The sequence below is a fragment of the Acinonyx jubatus genome, chromosome A2 (assembly GCF_027475565.1).
Source record: "Acinonyx jubatus isolate Ajub_Pintada_27869175 chromosome A2, VMU_Ajub_asm_v1.0, whole genome shotgun sequence".
Classification (NCBI taxonomy): Eukaryota; Metazoa; Chordata; class Mammalia; order Carnivora; family Felidae; genus Acinonyx; species Acinonyx jubatus.
In genome coordinates this window covers 126,388,231-126,407,001 of record NC_069383.1, presented here as the reverse complement: position 1 = coordinate 126,407,001, position 18,771 = coordinate 126,388,231, and the positions used below count along the sequence as shown (strand labels likewise).

Below are 18,771 nucleotides of genomic sequence, written 5' to 3'. Positions count from 1 at the left end.
TATTTACCTGCTATTCGAGGAATTAAAATTTACTGTTACTATTTTTATTATAAATACTAATATTTTTTACCACCCCTTCCAGGAGAATTCGGTCTCAAGCCAGTTAAATGTGTCCAAGGAAAGAAGGAATCTTCAAGGCCATGGGGGGAGGTAGCCTGGGGCATGGTGTCAGGGCCCAAGAGAGGTAAGAAGGGCCACTCTTAAAGGGGTTGGCAATGGTAACAGGTTGGTCACATACCAGGAGGACTTCTCCAATAAAAAAATATTTGGAGGACAGTGGCAGCAGGTTTTTACTGTTGGAGACTTGTACATATGGAAAGGGAGAAAACTAGAATGAGTCCCCAGTGTTGGGTTGGAATTGGAAGCTGTGAACTCTTGGTTCCAAATATATGTTGATATAGATAGATACGGAAATAAATGTGGATGTGTGTGTATATGAATACATGTGTATATTCTCTAGCCCTGTCTGCTAATAGGGTCCAGGAGCAATAACTTATCAATGGCAACAAATATGCTAGCAGTCTTGTTTAGATTCCTAAATAGCACTAAAAGGAATCACGATTTCTTAGAGAAATGACCAATTCCAGGTCTGAGGAAGGGAAGAGACTCAAGATGAGCCCGGAATAGTGTTGTACCAGAAAATGAAGATGTCCTCTAAGAATGATGGGAACATGTTAGAAGGACACAGAAGCCAGCTGGATGAAGGTCCTACTGGCCAAGTCTAGAACAATTTAGGTATCAAAATAAATAGTTATAGTAATGAATTACGACCCATTAAATAGGAATCCATGAGTCCAAACTACTATAAGTTAAAAAAACGAATAAATGCGAGGAGATGATGCTTCCCTTATGTTATATTGCCAACTAATAAATGTAAAGTGAATGATGGGATTAGAAACCCACCATTTGGCAACCCTCATAGTAATACTTAATTCAACCCAGAATGATCAATGGATATGAAAACTAGAGAGTGAAAGCTTAATGAGAAATGGGATATTTACAAAGCTTCAAAGTCCCTTGCCACAAAGCACTTTTAATTACTATAGTTAGCTGAATAGTAGCCCCCTAAATAATATGTCCATGTCCTAATCCCTGGAACCTGTGATTGTTACCTTACTGGGAAAAAGGGTCTTTGCAGATGTAATTTAAGTATCTTGAGCTGAGGAGACCACCCTGGCTTATCTAGGTGGGCCTTAACTCCAAAAACCAATGTCCTTTTAAGAGTAAGGTCAAGGGAGATTTGACAGACAGATGAAGAGGCAAGTGACCACGGAGGCAAAAATTAGACTGATGCAGGCAGCTACGTGTCAGGGAATGCCAACAGTCAGCAGAGGAAGAGGTAAAGAATGGATTCATCCCTAGAGCCTCCAGGGGGTGTAGCCCTACTGACACCTTGGTCTCACATTCCTGGCCTCCGGAAATGTGAGAAAATACATTTCTGCTGGTATAAGCTACCCAGTTTGTGGTAACTTATTACAGCAGCTACAGTAAACTCACCCAATTCCAACGGGGAAAGGGCAATCTTACAGAGGAGAAATCTGGCAAATACTACCTTAACCACATGATCCAAGTGAATGTTACATCATCAGTAATGGGACAAATTGAAATGGTGGGTCACCCACTAGGATGGAATGAGCAGACCACAGTATCCCTTCTACGACATTCCTGACAGAGATGCATCACCTGAATCTAATCACGAAGAAATGTCACACAAACCCAAAATGAGAGACAGTCTACAATTGTAATCTTCAACAGGGTCAAGGTAATGGAAGTCTCCTCAGTCTGAAGGAGACTAAAGAGACCTCACAACTGAATGCAACAGGTGCTCCAGGACTAGATATTTCTCTTAGAAATGGACACACTGAGTCAACTGGTGTAACTTAAACAGGTTATGAGGATCGGATTGAGATAATCTATGACTGCCAACTTCCCGATCTTGATAGTATTGTGGTTATGAGCAGATGGCCTTGTAGGACTTGCATACTAAGGGGAATGTCATTTCAGGAGCCTTGGGGGAATGTGTTTGGCCACTTACACTCAAGGGCTTTTTAAAAACACGGCCTTTGTGTTCTACTTGCAACTTTTTTATGAGTCTGACATTTTTTTCTTAACAAAAGGAAACAAAATCGCAACTGTTGTAATTCTTAATCTAAGTAACAATAGCTAACGTTGATTGAATCAGATCATTTGCTGGATTCTCACAGCAAACCTATGAGTGAGGTACTACTACTGTCTCCAATTTGCAGATGAGGAAGTTGGGGCATTTTGATATTAATCATTTACCAGAGTTCACACAGCTAGGACATGATAAGCCAGGAATTGAACCCAGATCTATTTGATGTTAGACCCTTTTCTTTTAACTAGTACACCATTCAATTTTATCATATTCAATTATTGAATGTTATATGTGTATAGATATTAAGAAGGGTTCTGTGGAGAAACAGAACCAAAAGGGTGTGTGTGTGCGTGTGTGTGTGTTTATTATAAGGAATTGGTTTACAATAATTGGTTATTATGGAGGCTGGAAAGCCGCAAGATCAGCAGGGTCAGTCTGCAGGCTGGAGACTCAGGAGAGCCAGTAGTTTAATTTCAGTTTGAGTCGGAAGGTCCGGGAGAGCCAATGGTGTAGTTCTAGTCCAAAGGCCAATAGACCTGAGACCCAGGAAAAGTCAGTGTTTCAGCTTGAATCTAAAGGCAGGAACAAAGCCAACAACCCAGTTACAGGGTCATTGGGCTGGAAGAATTTTCTCATACTTGGTAAGGTGGGCAGGAGGGAGATATTAGCTTTATTGGTTTATTCAGGCTTTCAAAGGATTGGATGAGACCCCCTCAAATTAGGGAGGGCAGTTTGCTTTAGTCTACTGATTTAAACGTGACTCTCATCCAAAAACACCGGGAATCATGTTTGACTGAGTATCTGGTCACTCTGTAACCCAGAGAAGTTGACATGCAAAATTAACCATCACAGTATATATACATATAATACATGAGAGACAGAGAAAGACAGAAAGAGAGAGAGAGAGAGACAGACACTAGGCTAAACAGTGGACTTTGATAGCAAGAATTGATTAGCACCTATCCAGCCCCGCCTGAGGGAGAGAGCAAGGTGTGGTTTCTTGCACACGCTGGAAGACTGTACTCTCACATAGGATGGGATGGTGTTTCTAAACAACATGCACAGTCAACATGAACTTTCTCTCAGATTACTCATTGGCTCAGGCTCTTGTGTGAGTTTGGTTAGGGTCAATCAGGCCCCTTGTTGTAGTCATTTCTTGGGGTCTCTGATCACTACTCCCCTCACTTCTCAGAATTCTTCATTGCCTGGCCCTGTTGCCCCACATTCATGGACAAAACAATCAGGTTTACACCAGGAGACCCTGCTTTCCAGGCCACAGTTGAGAGGGCCCTTGGCCCATGTTAGGTTGTGATTGAGAGATACTGGTTAGTTATCTTAGCAAGTCCTTGGAAATGAGAACACCTTTTTGTGAGCTTTCCTTGAAAAGCTTACAGACAAGAGAAGGTAGTAGAAATGTAGAAATGTAGAAATGTAGAAATCTGGCTAGGAGCCAGATGTTTTGGGTTCTGATGCTGTTTTGCCAGACTAGCTTTCTACACCTCAACTTTCCCATTTGTAAAATGTCAGGGTTGGAGAGGCCTTCTGAGATCCCGCCCTCTCTAACTTCCTGGGTGCTTATGTAAGACAATCCCAATCATGATGGTAATAAAAATAGAAGTCACGTTACGTGAGTGCCTACAAGTTCTCTGGCACCGTGCTACATGTTTGATATTCACCATTTCACTCAAGTCTTGGGGTGGGGGGGAGTTTACAAACCCCCATTTTATAGGTGAAGAAACTGAGGCTCTGTGAGTTTAAATCACTAGCCCAAAGCTACACAGGAAGTAGTTGAGTTGGACTTCGAATCCAGATGGCTACAATCCCGAAATTTTCATCTCTTTTTTGTATGCATTGCTTCTTTTTAAGGTGGGTCAACGACGAGCCTTGGGTTCAGGCAGGGAGGTATTTTTGTTATGATTATTAATAACACAGAGTGTGTTGGGTTTTTTGTTTTTTATGCGTACTCTGACGGCTGTGTGTATACACTCAATTCTTCCAGCACCTGTACAAGGTGGTCGGTACTAGTGCCATCCTCACACGGGCGGGGAAAGTAAGGCTCAGAGAGGCTCTGTAAATTGCTCAACATCACACAGCTAGTAAAAGATAAGGACTCAAATCCTGGGAATTGGCCAGGAGCACCCCGCCGCGACCACTCTAGCTGGAACAGGGGCGCGGCGGGCCATCGCCAGGGGAGAGGCGGGGCGTCGGGCGCCTGCCGGGTCTATGGGACAGCCCTGGCGGCCCGCCTCCGCCGCGCACGCGCTCTCGGGCTCGGCTCGGGGCGCGCGGCGGGCGCGAGGACGGCGGCAGGGAGCGTGCGCGCGGTGACGTGCCGGGCGCCATGTTGGAGGGCTGGTGGTAGCGGCTCGGGGAGGTGTTCGCTCTCTCGGTCTCGCTCTCTCGCTCGCTTCCCCCGGCTCCCTTCGGTGCCCCCCCCGGTCGCCTGCGTGCCGGAGTGTGTGCGAGGGAGGGGGAGGGCGTCGGGGGGGTGGGGGGAGGCGTTCCGGTCCCCGGGAGACCCGCGGAGGGAGGCGGAGGCTGCGAGGGACTCCGGGAAGCCATGGACGTCGAGAGGCTGCAGGAGGCGCTGAAAGGTGGGGGTAGCTGCCCCCTCTCCCTTCCTCTTTACCCTCCACAGCTCCTTCTCCTGTTTTTCAGGGCTGGGGGCTCCGAGGGGCCGGGCCGGGGGGGGGGGGGTTGCGCTTCCCCGGCTCCCATCCCCCTCCCACTTCCCCAGGGGCGGGGAGCCCTGTGGGCAGCTCCCTCCCACCCCGCTCTGGGCTTTGTGTCGGCCGCCGGCGTCTGGGCTGGGGGAGGGGAGCCGGGGAAGCTCTGGTAGGGGCCCCAGCCTCTCGCCGACCCCTCTGGGGTGAGGTCGTGGGCCCGCAGCCTCGTTCCAGGCAGGCTCCGTTCTCTGTCAGGCCCCCGTTCGCCAGGCGTCGGGCTAAGAGAAAAAGTAGAAGGTTTGGGGGGGGGGGTGGCGGGGAGAGGGCGGTAGAGCAACTTTAAAGAGTCTCAGGAAGTCTTTTTCAGAGCTTCTGAAGTCATTCCTCCACGCGCCCTAATTCTAAGGTGGTCTCCTTCCACGCAACAGGCTTGAGAACCGTGGTTCTCAAACTTCGAATACCGTGTGATTTCAGCATTTTCGGAATTATGAATTGACATCCAAAATCATTTGGGAACGGCTACGTTAGGTAGCTGCAGTTTCTTAAGACGCAGGTTTATGAACTTAACGTAGATAAACAGCTTGTGGAAGTTGGGGCCTGGGATTTGTATTTTAACTGGTTTCCCAGATAAATGTGATGTTGGTGTTCCTCCGGACCACACTTTGAGAAACACCACATTAAGGCTTTGTGGAGAGGTTGAGTGCCCCCTTTAGGGGGATTCTTGTTACATGTGAAGAGACAAATGTTGGAACTAGAACTTTGGGAGTCAGAGGTAGCTAGTTGGTTGAGAGGGTGATTTTTTTTTTTTTTAATAATTGCTTCTTAATATTTGACGAAGGACTGGGAGGAAAGTTTGTTTTTGTAGTGCTTTGGAGATGGTTGATGGCCTTTGGAAACACTGATAACTTTTCTTTTTTCCCTTATCTAGATTTTGAGAAGAGGGGAAAAAAGGAAGTTTGTCCTGTCCTGGATCAGTTTCTTTGTCATGTAGCCAAGACTGGAGAAACAATGTGAGTTGAAAACATGTATTAGTTGTTATGGTCCTGTGTATCATTCAGAATCGCTTAGGAAAGGGAAAAAACTATTTCAGAAGAAGTGAATGATACGTGTGTCCAAACTGTACAAGCTGCAGTTATTAGAGCATTTACTAAATGCATATACTTTAGTTGCTTTATGTATACTCTAATGAGTTTTAAAAATTTGTTAAAATTTTCTATCTATGCTTTTGTACATTTAGAATTTATTAGTCTGAAGAGCTAGAGAAAAGAATGCCTATCCCGTCTGTTATGACCCTTTTGGCTATAACAAACAGACTTATTTCCAAAATTTTGTGGCTTTGATTCTGTCTCAAATTTTTTTTTTTGTTGGTGGTATTTTCCAATATTGTCCTGTATCCAACCTTTTGTTGTCATATTTATATATTTGAGTGTTTGAAGTGTCATTTCTATTTATTCTCTTGAGGACTTCTGGTGATTATCTGACAATTTCCAGATGCTACAGTTTTGACTGTCCTGTAAACTTTCTAGGATAGCTAACTTGTTACATATGCTCAGCATTTTATTAGGCTTGTTTCCAAATGTTGTGAATCTGAAACTTAAACTATGAAGTTTATTTTCAAAAGGATCCTTCCATCTCATTGTGTGTGTAGTTTATGTTGCAGGAGTTGTTTTCACCATCACCAAGTTAATTTGTAGAAAGTAGTGCAGATTTGTGACTTCCTTGTACTCTTCTCTTTGGGTAGGGGGTGGGGAGCAGGAAGGAGAAAGATTTCTTTGGGTGCAGTGTTAATAAGTGAGCATTCTTTTGGCTCCCTTATGTCCTTTTTGTACAGTTTCTTTTGAGGCCTACTATAAGAGTGTAAGGTTTAGCAAGTGATAACTGCTTTCTTTGGCTTTATTAGCCAATGTTCATTTCTCACAAGATTGGCTTGTGGCTCTAGTGTGTGTAGCCTTCTAATAACTAGCTTAATTTAGAAAGGAAAAAGATACTCTGATTGAGTGGTCATGTAGACAAACTGAATCTCTGTAGTGCTTTATTAAAATTATCATCAGCTTAAGAATCTGATGTATTCAATCTTACATTTTTATTTATTCCACTTAAAAAATGGAATCCTTTAGGGGAAAAATCATTTTTGCCTCTGAATTACTCTTAGAGCATCTTTTAAAAATTGATGGAACATAACTCACTGGTATTTATGTAGATAAGCTTAAAAATGACTAGATGCCAGGTTTCAAAAAGAAATTAATCCCTAAATGGTAAATACTCTGATTGCCACTGTTTCTTTTGAATTGTTAGTTGGTCCAAACTTATCTCTGTACAATATCAGGAGGAAAAGCTTTTTACTTTCAGAGTTTTGATACACAAGATTATATCAAACTATTGGGAGATAAATACTTAAAACCTCTTCTCCTTATCAGGTCTGTACAAACTGTCTTCCCTTTTGATAACTTTCATTGGCTGTAAATGTGTAAATAGTTGAAAACTTCTGAAAGAAATGTTTTTTAATATCCTGTTTGGATCACCAGGTGGATAGGAAAATTTAACCTGATTTTTGTAGATATTTTGTCTTGATAGAGGTCTTAAGGTCCACTGCCTTACTCCCTCTCCCCCCTCCAACCTTTTTACATTTACTAATAGTATTTTGTATTAAAATGGTGGTGTTAGATTTTTTATAGAATTTGGAAAATATTTTTAGAGTTACTAAAGCAGCTGGTGTTTACAAAGTATTAGCCTTTGTTGCTTAACATGAGCATGCCTTAATTTTTTTTTTTTTTAATGTTTATTTTTGAGAGAGGGACAGACAGTGTGAGTGGGGGAAGGGCAGAGAGAGAGAGAGAGACACGGAATCTGAAGCAGGCTCCAGGCTCTGAGCTGTCAGCACAGAGCCGGATACTGGGTTCTAACAGGATCGGCATGGTCGTGACCTGAGCTGAAGTCCGATGACACTTAACCCACTGAGCCACTCGGGTGCCTCTTAACTTTTGATTCTGAAATTTGCAAAGTTTCTGTCATTCATTTATTGTTAAATTGAGCTTTATGTAACTTCTAAGATTTTAACAAGAAAACGTAAAGAACAGCAGATCAGTTCTCTTTAGTGTTTTAGGATAGATAGGTTGCTTAAGATAAAAATTCCATAGTTCTGTTTTTATCTTCATTGATACGTTATAGTAACAAATTATTAACAAAAAAAATATTTGAACTTTGTTTATGGATGAAAATTAGTGACAACTTAGGCTATTTATTTTTCATACAAAAAGAAAACAATTGATCTGTTTTCTAAACAGTTTGATTTCTAAACAATTTAGAATTCGAAGTATAGGTTTTTACTGAGCAGGAGGTTGTAGGAAAATTAAAAAGCCCTGGAACAATTTTGCTTTCTGGTCTATTAAAAATTACCTATAAACATCTAATATAGGAAGTTGGGAAAGATGCCAAGACGTGGTGTACTAAACTGTTATGAATACAGAGATTATCTAAAACAATCACCAAATTTGTTGGTTTTGGCTACTTGAAAAAATTGTATTTATGTTGAAAATGGGACATTACCTTGAACAAAACTTTTCTGAAGGTAACAGTTTGTAACTTAATGCCAAGTATATATTATGTGTTGGATAAACAAACATGTGGTGGGTTTCAATCATGAATTTAAACATTTGATGGGTTTCAGTTGTAGATTTAAACTTATTTGATAAACTTAGTTGCAGTTACTCTTTTTGGTGGGCATATTGTCCCATGTTTGTCCTATGGGAGCTTCTTTAATTTGATTCCAGAGTCCTTTGACTTAATAGTATCCATAACTCCCTGGTATGATCTGAGCTCATTTTTGCCCAGACCTGGAATCAGCCATTTCTCAAGAAGCCATGCTTTCTTTTAGTGGGAAATGGTCTTTAAAGAGTACAAACTGGAGAGGAGAGCTGCTTATTATTACTGAGTTGGTCATTGTTTCAAGCGTCTTCAGTGGATAGAAGCTAATGAAATACTTAATGATTCATACTGATGGTTCCAATTCAAAATCAGGACTACAGTGTTTTATTTCTTCCACAATTTTGGTTCCAAGGACACAGGGGAAAAGTCTAATAATACCACCAATGTAATTATTGAGGACATTAAAAATATTTCATATCTCTTCCAGTTTGTAGCCCCCATTTAAGAAAAGTAGTTGTGTCTACATTATCTGAACATGTAACAATTACAGAAGTCTCTCTTAACCATCACTTAATCTTTTATAGTGGCTCTATTTCAGATGCTCACCCTAGTCCTTAGGTCAATATCTTAGTCAGTTTGGTTGTCTGGAGTTCGTTCTGTACTAGATTCTTTAGGCAGAGCTCATGGGAGCATTCCTGAGTTCTTGTATATTTTTAAGAGTTTGTGCCCTTTGTTCTTGAAGGTCAGTTGGGTTGGAAATAAAATCATTGGTAGCGTAAATGTGTTAATTCCATTGTTTTCCTGCAACTCAAAGTTACTATAAAAAAATCTGATGATAATCTAATTTTCTTTACCTTGTAAGTCATCTACACTTTTTGCCTAGATTCCCAAAGAATTTTTTTTTCTGTTACAGTAATTTTTTTGGACTTTGTTTTAGTATTGGGCATTTTGGGTCAGTAAACTCAGGTATGTGGTGTGCTCCTTCAATCTGTATTTTCAGATTTTTCATATCTTTTTTTTTTTTAATTTCAGGAAATCAAATTATGTCCTTTGGTTTTTGTTGTCCTCCCCGACCCCCCCCTTGTATTCTTATTTGTCAAATCATCTTGCATGTCTTCAATATTTTGTCATTTTGTTGAATTCTTTTTCCTTATTCCTGTTTTTAAGAAAAACAGTTTTATTAAGGTATAATTTATATGCAGTAAACTTCATTTGTTGAAAATATGTAGTTTGCTAAATTTTGATACCCGCATTCAAACATTGACCACACTCAACATTGTAAACATATCCATTCATTACTCCTAGAAGTTGCCTCATGCCCCATTGTAATCTTTCTTCCCTGTGTATGTCTCCCCTGCCCTCAGGCAAGTAATGATTTACTTTCCATCACTTTAGATTAGTTTGCTTGTTCTAAATTGTATCTAAATGGAATCATACAGTTTGTATCCTTTGCCTTCTTTTACTCAACCGAGATCCAGGTTCGGATATTAGCAGCTCATTCCTTTTTGAGTAGTATTCATTATATTGATGCCCTAGAGTTTTTTTAGTACAATCATTTGTGATGGACATTTGGATTATTTTCAGTTTTTTCTGTTACAAAAGCTGCTATGAACATTTGTGTACAAATCTATATGTGGACATATGTGTTCTTTTGGATAAAAACCTAGGTGTGGAATGGCTGGATCATGTGGTGGATGGATGTTTAACTTCTTGAGAAATTGCCAAACTGTTTTCCAGAGTGATTGCACCAGTTTGTATTCCCAGCAGTACTTTGGGAGTTGAGTTCCAGTTCTCCATGTCCTTTCCAACATTGAGTATGGCCATTCTTTTTTGTGTTAGTCATTCTAATAGGCACATATTGCATAGTGGTTTTAATTTGTACTTCCCTAATGACTAATGATGTTGCATATCTTTTCATGTGTTTGCTGTATGTATATCATCTTTGGTAAATTGGTTCTTCAAATCTTGCCCATTTAAAAATTGAGTTGTTTTCTTACTGGTTTTTGAGAGTTCTTTATATGTTACAGATAAAAGACCTTTATCTGATATGATATGCAAATACTTGCTATAACAGTGTGGCTTTTCATTCTCTTGATAGTGTTTTTCAAAGTGAAATTTCTAATTTTTTTTGTTTTAAAGAATGAACTTTATTTTTATTATTATTCTGGGAGAGCCAGAGTGTGTAGGGGAGGGTCAAGGGAGGAGCAGATAACAGGGAACGGGAGGGAGAGAGACAGACAGACAGACAGACAGACTGACTGACAAGCAGGCTGCAGGTTCAGCATGAAGCCTGATGTGAGGCTTGATTCCACAAACATGAGATCGTGACCTGAGCTGAAATCAAGAGTCGGATGCTTAACTGAATGAGCCACCCAAGTGCTCCTGAAATTTCTAATTTAATTCTATTTCGATTTTTAAAAATACCTTCCTTTGAAGAACTCTTACTGCGTTACCTCTTAGGTTCTTTTGTTCTCATATACTTTCTAGTTTATTTCCTGAAGTAATTTTTTAAGTTTCTACCTAATTGGTTGCCGAATTCTATTGCTTCATTTTCTGAGTTTCTCTAATTCTGACTTATATCATTTTGTAAGTGTCTTTAGCTCATTTATAAATATTATACAGATTTTGTTTGTTTTTGGACGAGTCTTTGTGGATTCCTCTCATTGTCTGTAGGGACGTTTGTTCTCCTTACTCTCTTTTTTTTCCCTTATAATCACCTTGTACAGGATTTAACCTTGATATTTTTCTCTTGTACTCTTTTATGTGAAATAAGTTTTCCTGACCCTTGAGAACGAGATAGGGCGCAGTAGCATTCCTAACTTGGAGCTCTCTTGTTGTTTGTAGTGTTTAAGAACATGGAGCTTGCTTTCTGAAATTTCCAGCTTCCCTTTTCCAATTTCTGCTTTATTTGGATCCTGTCTTTCCTTCATCTTTATTGTCGTCTTATACTGGGGTCATCTCTGAATGGGAGCTCTGGTTGGTCTTTTTTAAGAGCACATGGGAGCAAGACTGCTGCTGTCCTTCAGCTCTCATTGTGGGTCCCTTCCGTTTTCTCTTCGGTGGAGTGGGCAAAACCCTTTTCGGTTTCAGCTGCTGTTCTCAGATTGGCGTATCATGATTTCTAGTGAATGCTTGTTGGCTGTTTTGTGGTTCTATTCCTAGGCCCTTCAGGTACACCATGACTTGTTTCTGCTTTCTCTTCCTCGGAACCTGATACGGTACAGGTCATGTGACTGTCATTTTTCTCACCTGTTTTACTCTTTGGGGTTTGAGAAATTGACTACTTGGTCAGCTAGGGTTTTTTTTTGTTTTCCAGCTAGTTATATTATAAGTTCATTTTTGTAACTTTATTTTTGTTAATTGGCTTTTCGCTTTGTGTCTAGTTAAGTCTGATAGAGTTTTGGAGACATGGAAAACTGTAGCAGCACTGTTACCCTCTCATAATTACACTTCTTCTGAAAACTGTTACTAGTATTCTCAAGTATAAAATGGGAATAATAGTAGCCTCTCCTAGTATAAGTAGTTAATACAGGGAAAACTTAGCACACTGTTTGAGTAAATGCTCGATAAATAGTCGTCATTCCTGTGTTGACACTGCTTATGTTGAGTCTGCTTTATCCCCCCACCCCCTCCCTGAAATTTCAAGTTGTCTGTGTTGAGCGATTTTGACATATGATTAGGAAAATAAAATTTAAGTTGCTTAAAAGTAGTTATCAACAACTAATTATTGAAAACAATTGAATTATAAAATCTCCATACATTGAAAATAAAATCTGCATTATTGAAAATCTCCTTATGAATGAGGCCGTTAGATCCCTCTTCTGTGAGTTTCTTAAAGGAGGAGATTTTGTTTTGTCAACATAGTTTCTAAAATGTCATTCTCCTATACTGCCTTCCTGATTTTTGCCACATCTTTCTAACTTCTGTATAATTAACATTCTTCTCTAGGTTGGCTTGATTTTTTTCAGATTTGTTTTTAAGTATTACTAAGTAATCGTGACCCCAAGATCAAGAGTTGCATGTTCTTCCAAATGAGCCAGCCAGGCTCCTCTTTTCAGATTTTTTTCAAAATAGAAAAATATTACAGAAGTTAAGCGCTCATTTTGCCCTTCCCCATAAATATATCACTATGTTAATTTTATTCCCCTTGTAAGAAACAAGATCTGAAACCACTGGTTTGTTGCATTAGTTCTATCTTTTAAAGTTTCTTTAAAATCTGTAAGTACTAAAATACATACCTAATATGAGTTTTCCATGTGCCACCTAAAGTCCTCATGTACCACCGTCACAGTGGTACACAGGAAGCACAGTAGATTTTCAATAAATATTAGTTAAGTGAATGCTCTTTTTGTTTCAAATATTACAATAACTGCAGTGATTAAGGTATGAACATGAATAAAATTATAGTCGTTTTCATTTCTTTCATCCCATCATGCTGTAATCTGGATGTGTCTTCTACACTGCACAAAATTTATTGATTGGTGCATTGGAAGATAGACCTGTCACCTTTGTTTTTTGAGTAAAGTTAACTTCAAATCTTCAATCTCTTTGGTGTGCAAGTGAGCTCATATTTTCCATGTTAAGATTTTTATTAGTAGTTGGCCAGTCCCATAATTTCCTGAGAGTTAGCATGTGGTAATATCATTCTTGGAAGAAACATGGCTTGAGTTCTGAATTCAGCTTGGTGATTTCTCTGTGTGAATTTGGGCACATTATTTGTGAGCTTGTTCCTCATTTGAAGAATGGAGCTTATACTCTATAGTTGTCTCAGCTCTTGTGAGGACTCAAATAAATGAAAGTATGTAGCTATAAATACTAACATTTGGGAGTAAAAATTAGAATTGTCTGTATGTTGGGCATAAATTCAATGATTTGGGCTTAAGAAACAAGCCTGAGGTACTTTATCCTGTGGAAGGAGCTCTGGTTTGAGTCAGGAGAACACCCAACACCTAGGTTTGAATTCCTGCCTCTACCCGTTAGTCTGTGGCCCAGGCTGACTTCTCTGTGCCCTAATTTCCTCATCTGTAAAATATGAGTAATAAAATCTATCTCAAGGTGTGTTGTGGGGATTCAGTGGATTTATACATCTAAAGTTTTTGATATAATGACTGGCACACAATGACAGCCCCCTCCCACCGCCATCCTTTAAATGGAAGCTGCTGTAACTATTTTACTTACCATTATTTAAATCATCTAAGTTACTAAGGGACACAATTTGCTCTGATACAGACTGAGGGGTTCGTAATAGATGACCTCCAAGGTTCCTCCCAGCTTGAAAAGCTTATAGGAGCCTGTTGAGGCAGTAGTTCTGTAGTTATCTGGGGTGGTATTGCAGCAATAATGATTAAGGGTGGAAATGGGGCACAGTGATAGTCGTTGAAGTTAAAAATATCTGCTGATGGTGAAAGATGTTAACTGTTGAGAGTATGTTGCAGAGGTGAATGGTTTGCAGACCAAAAAAATGGAGAATTGGTTTTGTAGACTTAGATGAGAAAGATCAGTCATTGTTACCACTTAATTTATTAGAGCCACAAAGAGGTTCGTTCACAGAATGCCATTCATAGTGTACCCTGTATACATGTGTGGTTTTTATCTATATCCAGAGATCCTCTCTGTGCCTGCCAATTAATGCATGAGTTCAAAATGCGGATGGTCTATTACTGAAGTTTGTGAAAAACTTGATGCTGCTTCAGAACATCTTATTAATAAGAAATTAAGGAATTTATGATCTAGAATTTACTGTGCTTTCCCTCTGTTTTGTGGACTGTAGATCTTTTACCTTAATGATATAGGAGTTTGTCATTGAGGTGAATGAATGTGTCTGTCTGCCTCCCTCTGCTGTCTTTATCTTTTCTTTCTATACCAAAATCAAGTTTCAGTATTAGTAGCAAAAACAGACAAAAAACCAACCCATACATGTACTCAGTGACTAAAACAGTATAGACAGTTGAGGAGGAGAACGTTGGCTGTTATTTCATTTAATACATATGTGTGTGAAAGAATTTTACTTTAAAAATAACCAATGAGGGGCACCTGGGTGCCTCAGTCTGTTAAGCGTTCAATTTCGGTTCAGGTCATGATCTCACGGTTTGTGAGTTCAAGCCCCACACTGGGGCTCTGCGCTTAGAGTTCAGAGCCTGGTTGGGATTCTCTCTCCCTCTCTCTCTGCCCATTCCCCACTTGCGCCCTCTCTATCTCAAAATCAGTAAATAAAAATGTTTTTTTTTAAAGTACACTTAAGGGGCGCCTGGGTGGCTCAGTCGGTTGAGCGTCCGACTTTGGCTCAGGTCATGATCTCGGAGTCTGTGGGTTGGGGCCCCGCGTGGGGCTCTGTGCTGACAGCTCAGAGTCTGGAGCCTGCTTCAAATTCTGTGTCTCCCTCTCTCTCTGCCCCTCCCCTGCTCATGCTCTGTCTCTCTCTCTCTCCTTCAAAAATAAACATTAAAAAAAACTAAAAAAAATTTTTTAATATTCATTTTTGAGGGAGAGAGAAAGAATGTGAGTGGGGGAGGGTGGAGCAGAGAGAGAGAAAGGGAGACAGAATCCTAAGCAGGCTCCAGGCTCTGAGCTGTTAGCACAGAGCCCGATGTTGGGCTCCAATGAGCCGAAGTTGGATGCTTAACTGACTGAGCTACCCAGGCGCCCCTATTTTTGATCCTTCTAAAGTGTTATTCTCCTTTTGTTACTTGCATGTGGTGCTTCTCAGTACTCCTACATAGAATCTTTGATTGATTTTAAAATCGTGAACCTAAAACTGGGATTTATAAGGGACTAGAATTTTCACTTGTTTTGGGTTAAAGTTCTTTTATCTGCTTAAAAGGCAAACTTGTAGTAAACATTTATTTTGTGCCAGACATTGTCAGATATTTCATATGTCTATCTTAATTTGATCTTTACACTGTCTGAAGTAGGTATCTCTGCTTTTTAAAAGATGATACTGGGGTGCTCAGTTGAGCATCCAACTCTTGATTTCAGCTCAGGTCATGATTTTGAGGCCCTGAGATCCAAGGGCTGCGTGTGGAGTCTGCCTGAGATTCTCTCTGCCCCCCCCCCCCCCCCCTGCTTTCTGTCCTCTCTGTCTTTGGCTGTCTCTAAATAAATAAACATTTTTTTAAAAAGAGGGTACTGAGGGTGCCTGGATGGCTCAGTTGGTTGAGCATCTAAATATTTCAGCTTAGGTCACTATCCCGGGGATCAAGTTGAGCATAGAGCCTGCTTAGCATATTTTATCTCTCTCCCTCTCCCTCCCTCCCTGCTCTCAAGAGGCTAGCTTGCTCTATCTCTGCCTCATATAAATTAAAAAATAAAAGAGGATTCTGAGGCTTAGAGAACTTGAAAGTTTTAAGGTTGTGCATCTGGTGAGTGACAGAATTGGAATTTAAACTCAGGCATACCATACCGATAGGTTCTCTCATAAGTCTTACTTTTTTATACCCCTTGTCCCTTGTGCCTGGATGGCTCAGTTGGTTGAGCGTCTAAATCTTCATTGTTGTCTTCACATCTTTCCTCTTTACTGAAGAAATCTGAGAATCTTTTTAAAATCATTAGAATTTGAAACTATGCTTTTGATAGGAATCTGTTACTAATTATTTCTGAGATTTTCTTGCTGCTTATCTAATCCTGATCTGAGGCACCTGTCCTGCTTTCCCTGCATTGTAGCATACTATAGTGTGATCTTCTAAGCCCTGAGACCATGGATAGTTGCCTGGGAGTTGTGGCAAGAATGGGGAGGTTGGGTGTGGTAGTTTGGGACTTAAGAAAATTAAGAAAATCTATGTCAAGAGCGTCAGTAAGGTAAAGAAGTATATATTTGATATACCCTTAACATGTGTAAGTTAGACTATTTCCAGTAACTTCAAAAGTTGAAAGCTAGTAGTAATTATAATTTTGCAGAGGTGTAAATTTGAAGCATATAGGTAATGTGATTGATGTATATTTAAATTGAAAGTAAGAGCCTAATTTTCTTTTTAATGTATGGATTTTGGATTTGTTATTCTTAGTCAACCAAAAATATTAACCTTGCGGGTTAGGTGGTAATATTTCCATTTACTGGTGATGAAACTGGAAAAAAATATGCTGTAGAAGAATTTGAAATTTGAGAGGTATAAGAGCTGTTACAAGTGCATTTGTAGTGTGTGCTATTGTGTATCTCATAGAAGGAGGGTGAGAGCTTTTTTTTTAACTGATGAAATAGTTCTATTCAGAATTGTATGTTGTAAAGTAAATTTTATATTTTGGAAGTTGTCTTATTTTGGTCTTATTTTAGGGATATTGTCCATGGTAACTGCAGGGTGACTTTTGAGATTATGGCTGTTTTGTCTCAAAGTGGTTCTTTAAAAAAAATTATTTTTTAAACATCTATTCATTTTTGAGACATGGAGCATAATTTAGGGAGGGGCAGAGAGAGAAGGAGACAGAGAATCTGAAGCAGGCTCCAGGCTCTGAGCTGTTAGCACAGAGCCTGACATGGGGATTGAACTCACAGACTGCAAAGTCATGACCTGAGCTGAAGTCCAACGCTTACCTGACTGAGTCACCCAGGCGCTCCATCAAAGTGGTTCTTTATCTGGAGACAGGTCCAACTTTTCTAGGGATTTTGAACAATAGGATATTTCTGCAAGGAGTAATCTTAAATGGGGGTAGAATGTGGCCCGGTTTTCTTTTTTCCCCAATTAAGTATTGTTAGTGAATTCAGGATTTTCCTGGGCATGAGCTGTTGTTGTAAGACAAGTGGTCTTTCTCTTCCTCCTATATAGATACTGATAACTTTCTTGTCTTGCCCTGTTTATATTAGAGGGTTCATGAGGACACCTGTCACTGTATCTGGTTTTTTTGTAAATATTGTCTGTGGTATTTGATTTTGCTTTCTTAGTTGTTAGAGGATATGACAGAAATCAATGCCACAGTCAGGATGTGGCCACTTTAAAAATTATTTTCTGACAAAATTTAGATGAGTGAATAGGTGGTAAATTTTAAATACTTAAAACTTTCAGTCTTTCATATTTTAAGTATCTTAATGTGGAGACTATCATCATACTGTTCTGGTCCTGTTCCCATTTTAGTTAAGGAGAAAGTTAGAATAACTGCATATTGAGTTGAATGGATCACATGAATTAAATACTTATTGTCTCCATACTGTAAAAAAAAAAAAGTCAGGTACACAGATTATGGAAATCAGTACTGCTTTAGATAAGCCTGTCTCATTAAAAAATTTTTTTTTATTTTTATTTTTTTTTTAAATATTTTTTTTTAACGTTTATTTTTGAGACAGAGAGAGACACAGCATGAACGGGGGAGGGGCAGAGAGAGAGGGAGACACAGAATCGGAAGCAGGCTCCAGGCTCTGAGCCATCAGCCCCGAGCCCGACGTGGGGCTCGAACTCGCGGACCGCGAGATCGTGACCTGAGCCGAGGTCGGACGCTCAACCGACTGAGCCACCCAGGCGCCCCTCATTAAAAATTTTTTTATTCAAAGCACTAACAATAAGAAAAAAATCAAACTGTACCTTTAACCCACTTCTTCTATATTAACAGAATTTTTCTATGTTATATAAATGTATGTGTTGATTCTTTAAAAAAAACCACCTAATACCAAACATCTGCAGTTTGCAGAATACTTGCTGTATTGGCTGTCTTTTCTTATCAAAACACTTAAGTTTACCTTATTGTTTTTATGGGTTGCATACTAGTCCTTTGTTTGGGGTATACTGTAATTAATTTAACCTGCCCTTCTTTGATGATTCTTTAGGTTGTTTATATTTACAGACAATTCAAACAGTGTTTAAGTGAGCATATTTATGCTGGCACAGATGCAAGAATGGGATCTATAGGTTGAAGTCTATATTATTATTTTGACAGGTATTGCCAGTTGGCCTTCCCCCAAATTTTTTCAACCTATGCTTATACCAACAGGGTGTGCAACTTATCTCTCTACCGCAGACAGCACTGAGCATTATTAGGCTTTTAAATATGAAAATCTGATAGATAAAAAATAGTATCTAACTTTAACTTGTTTTATTTTGTGTCTGCATCTTTCCATTTGTTATCATTTATAGTTTCTGTTGTCCTCATTTATGAGGTTATGATTTGGTTTTCAGATTTTTATTGATAAAAATGTTAAGTATCCTGATAAAGTTGATTCTAAATAATTATACTTTTTATGTATTTTGAGAGAGAGAGAAAGTACACATGCTGGTTGGGGTGGAGCAGAGAGAGCCAAGCAGGCTGTCTGCTGTCAGTGTGACGCCCAACATGGGGCTAGAACTCACACACTGGAACCACGAGATCATGACCTGAGCTGAAATCAAGAGTCGGATGCTTAACCGACTGAGCCACCCAGGTGCC

The 18,771-nt window shown here is 39.7% G+C and overlaps 1 protein-coding gene across 1 annotated transcript in view; it reads left to right on the top strand.

Moving 5' to 3' along the window:
• The first annotated feature begins 4,437 nt into the window (after window positions 1-4,437).
• The window catches only part of PPP4R2 (protein phosphatase 4 regulatory subunit 2), a 52,776-nt gene continuing 38,442 nt past the window's right edge, over window positions 4,438-18,771 (top strand). The window contains exons 1-2 of the mRNA XM_027042484.2: window positions 4,438-4,710; window positions 5,711-5,792. Coding sequence (XP_026898285.1) covers window positions 4,677-4,710; window positions 5,711-5,792 — 116 coding nt within the window. The 5' untranslated portion in view covers window positions 4,438-4,676. The remainder of the gene's footprint in view (window positions 4,711-5,710; window positions 5,793-18,771) is intronic.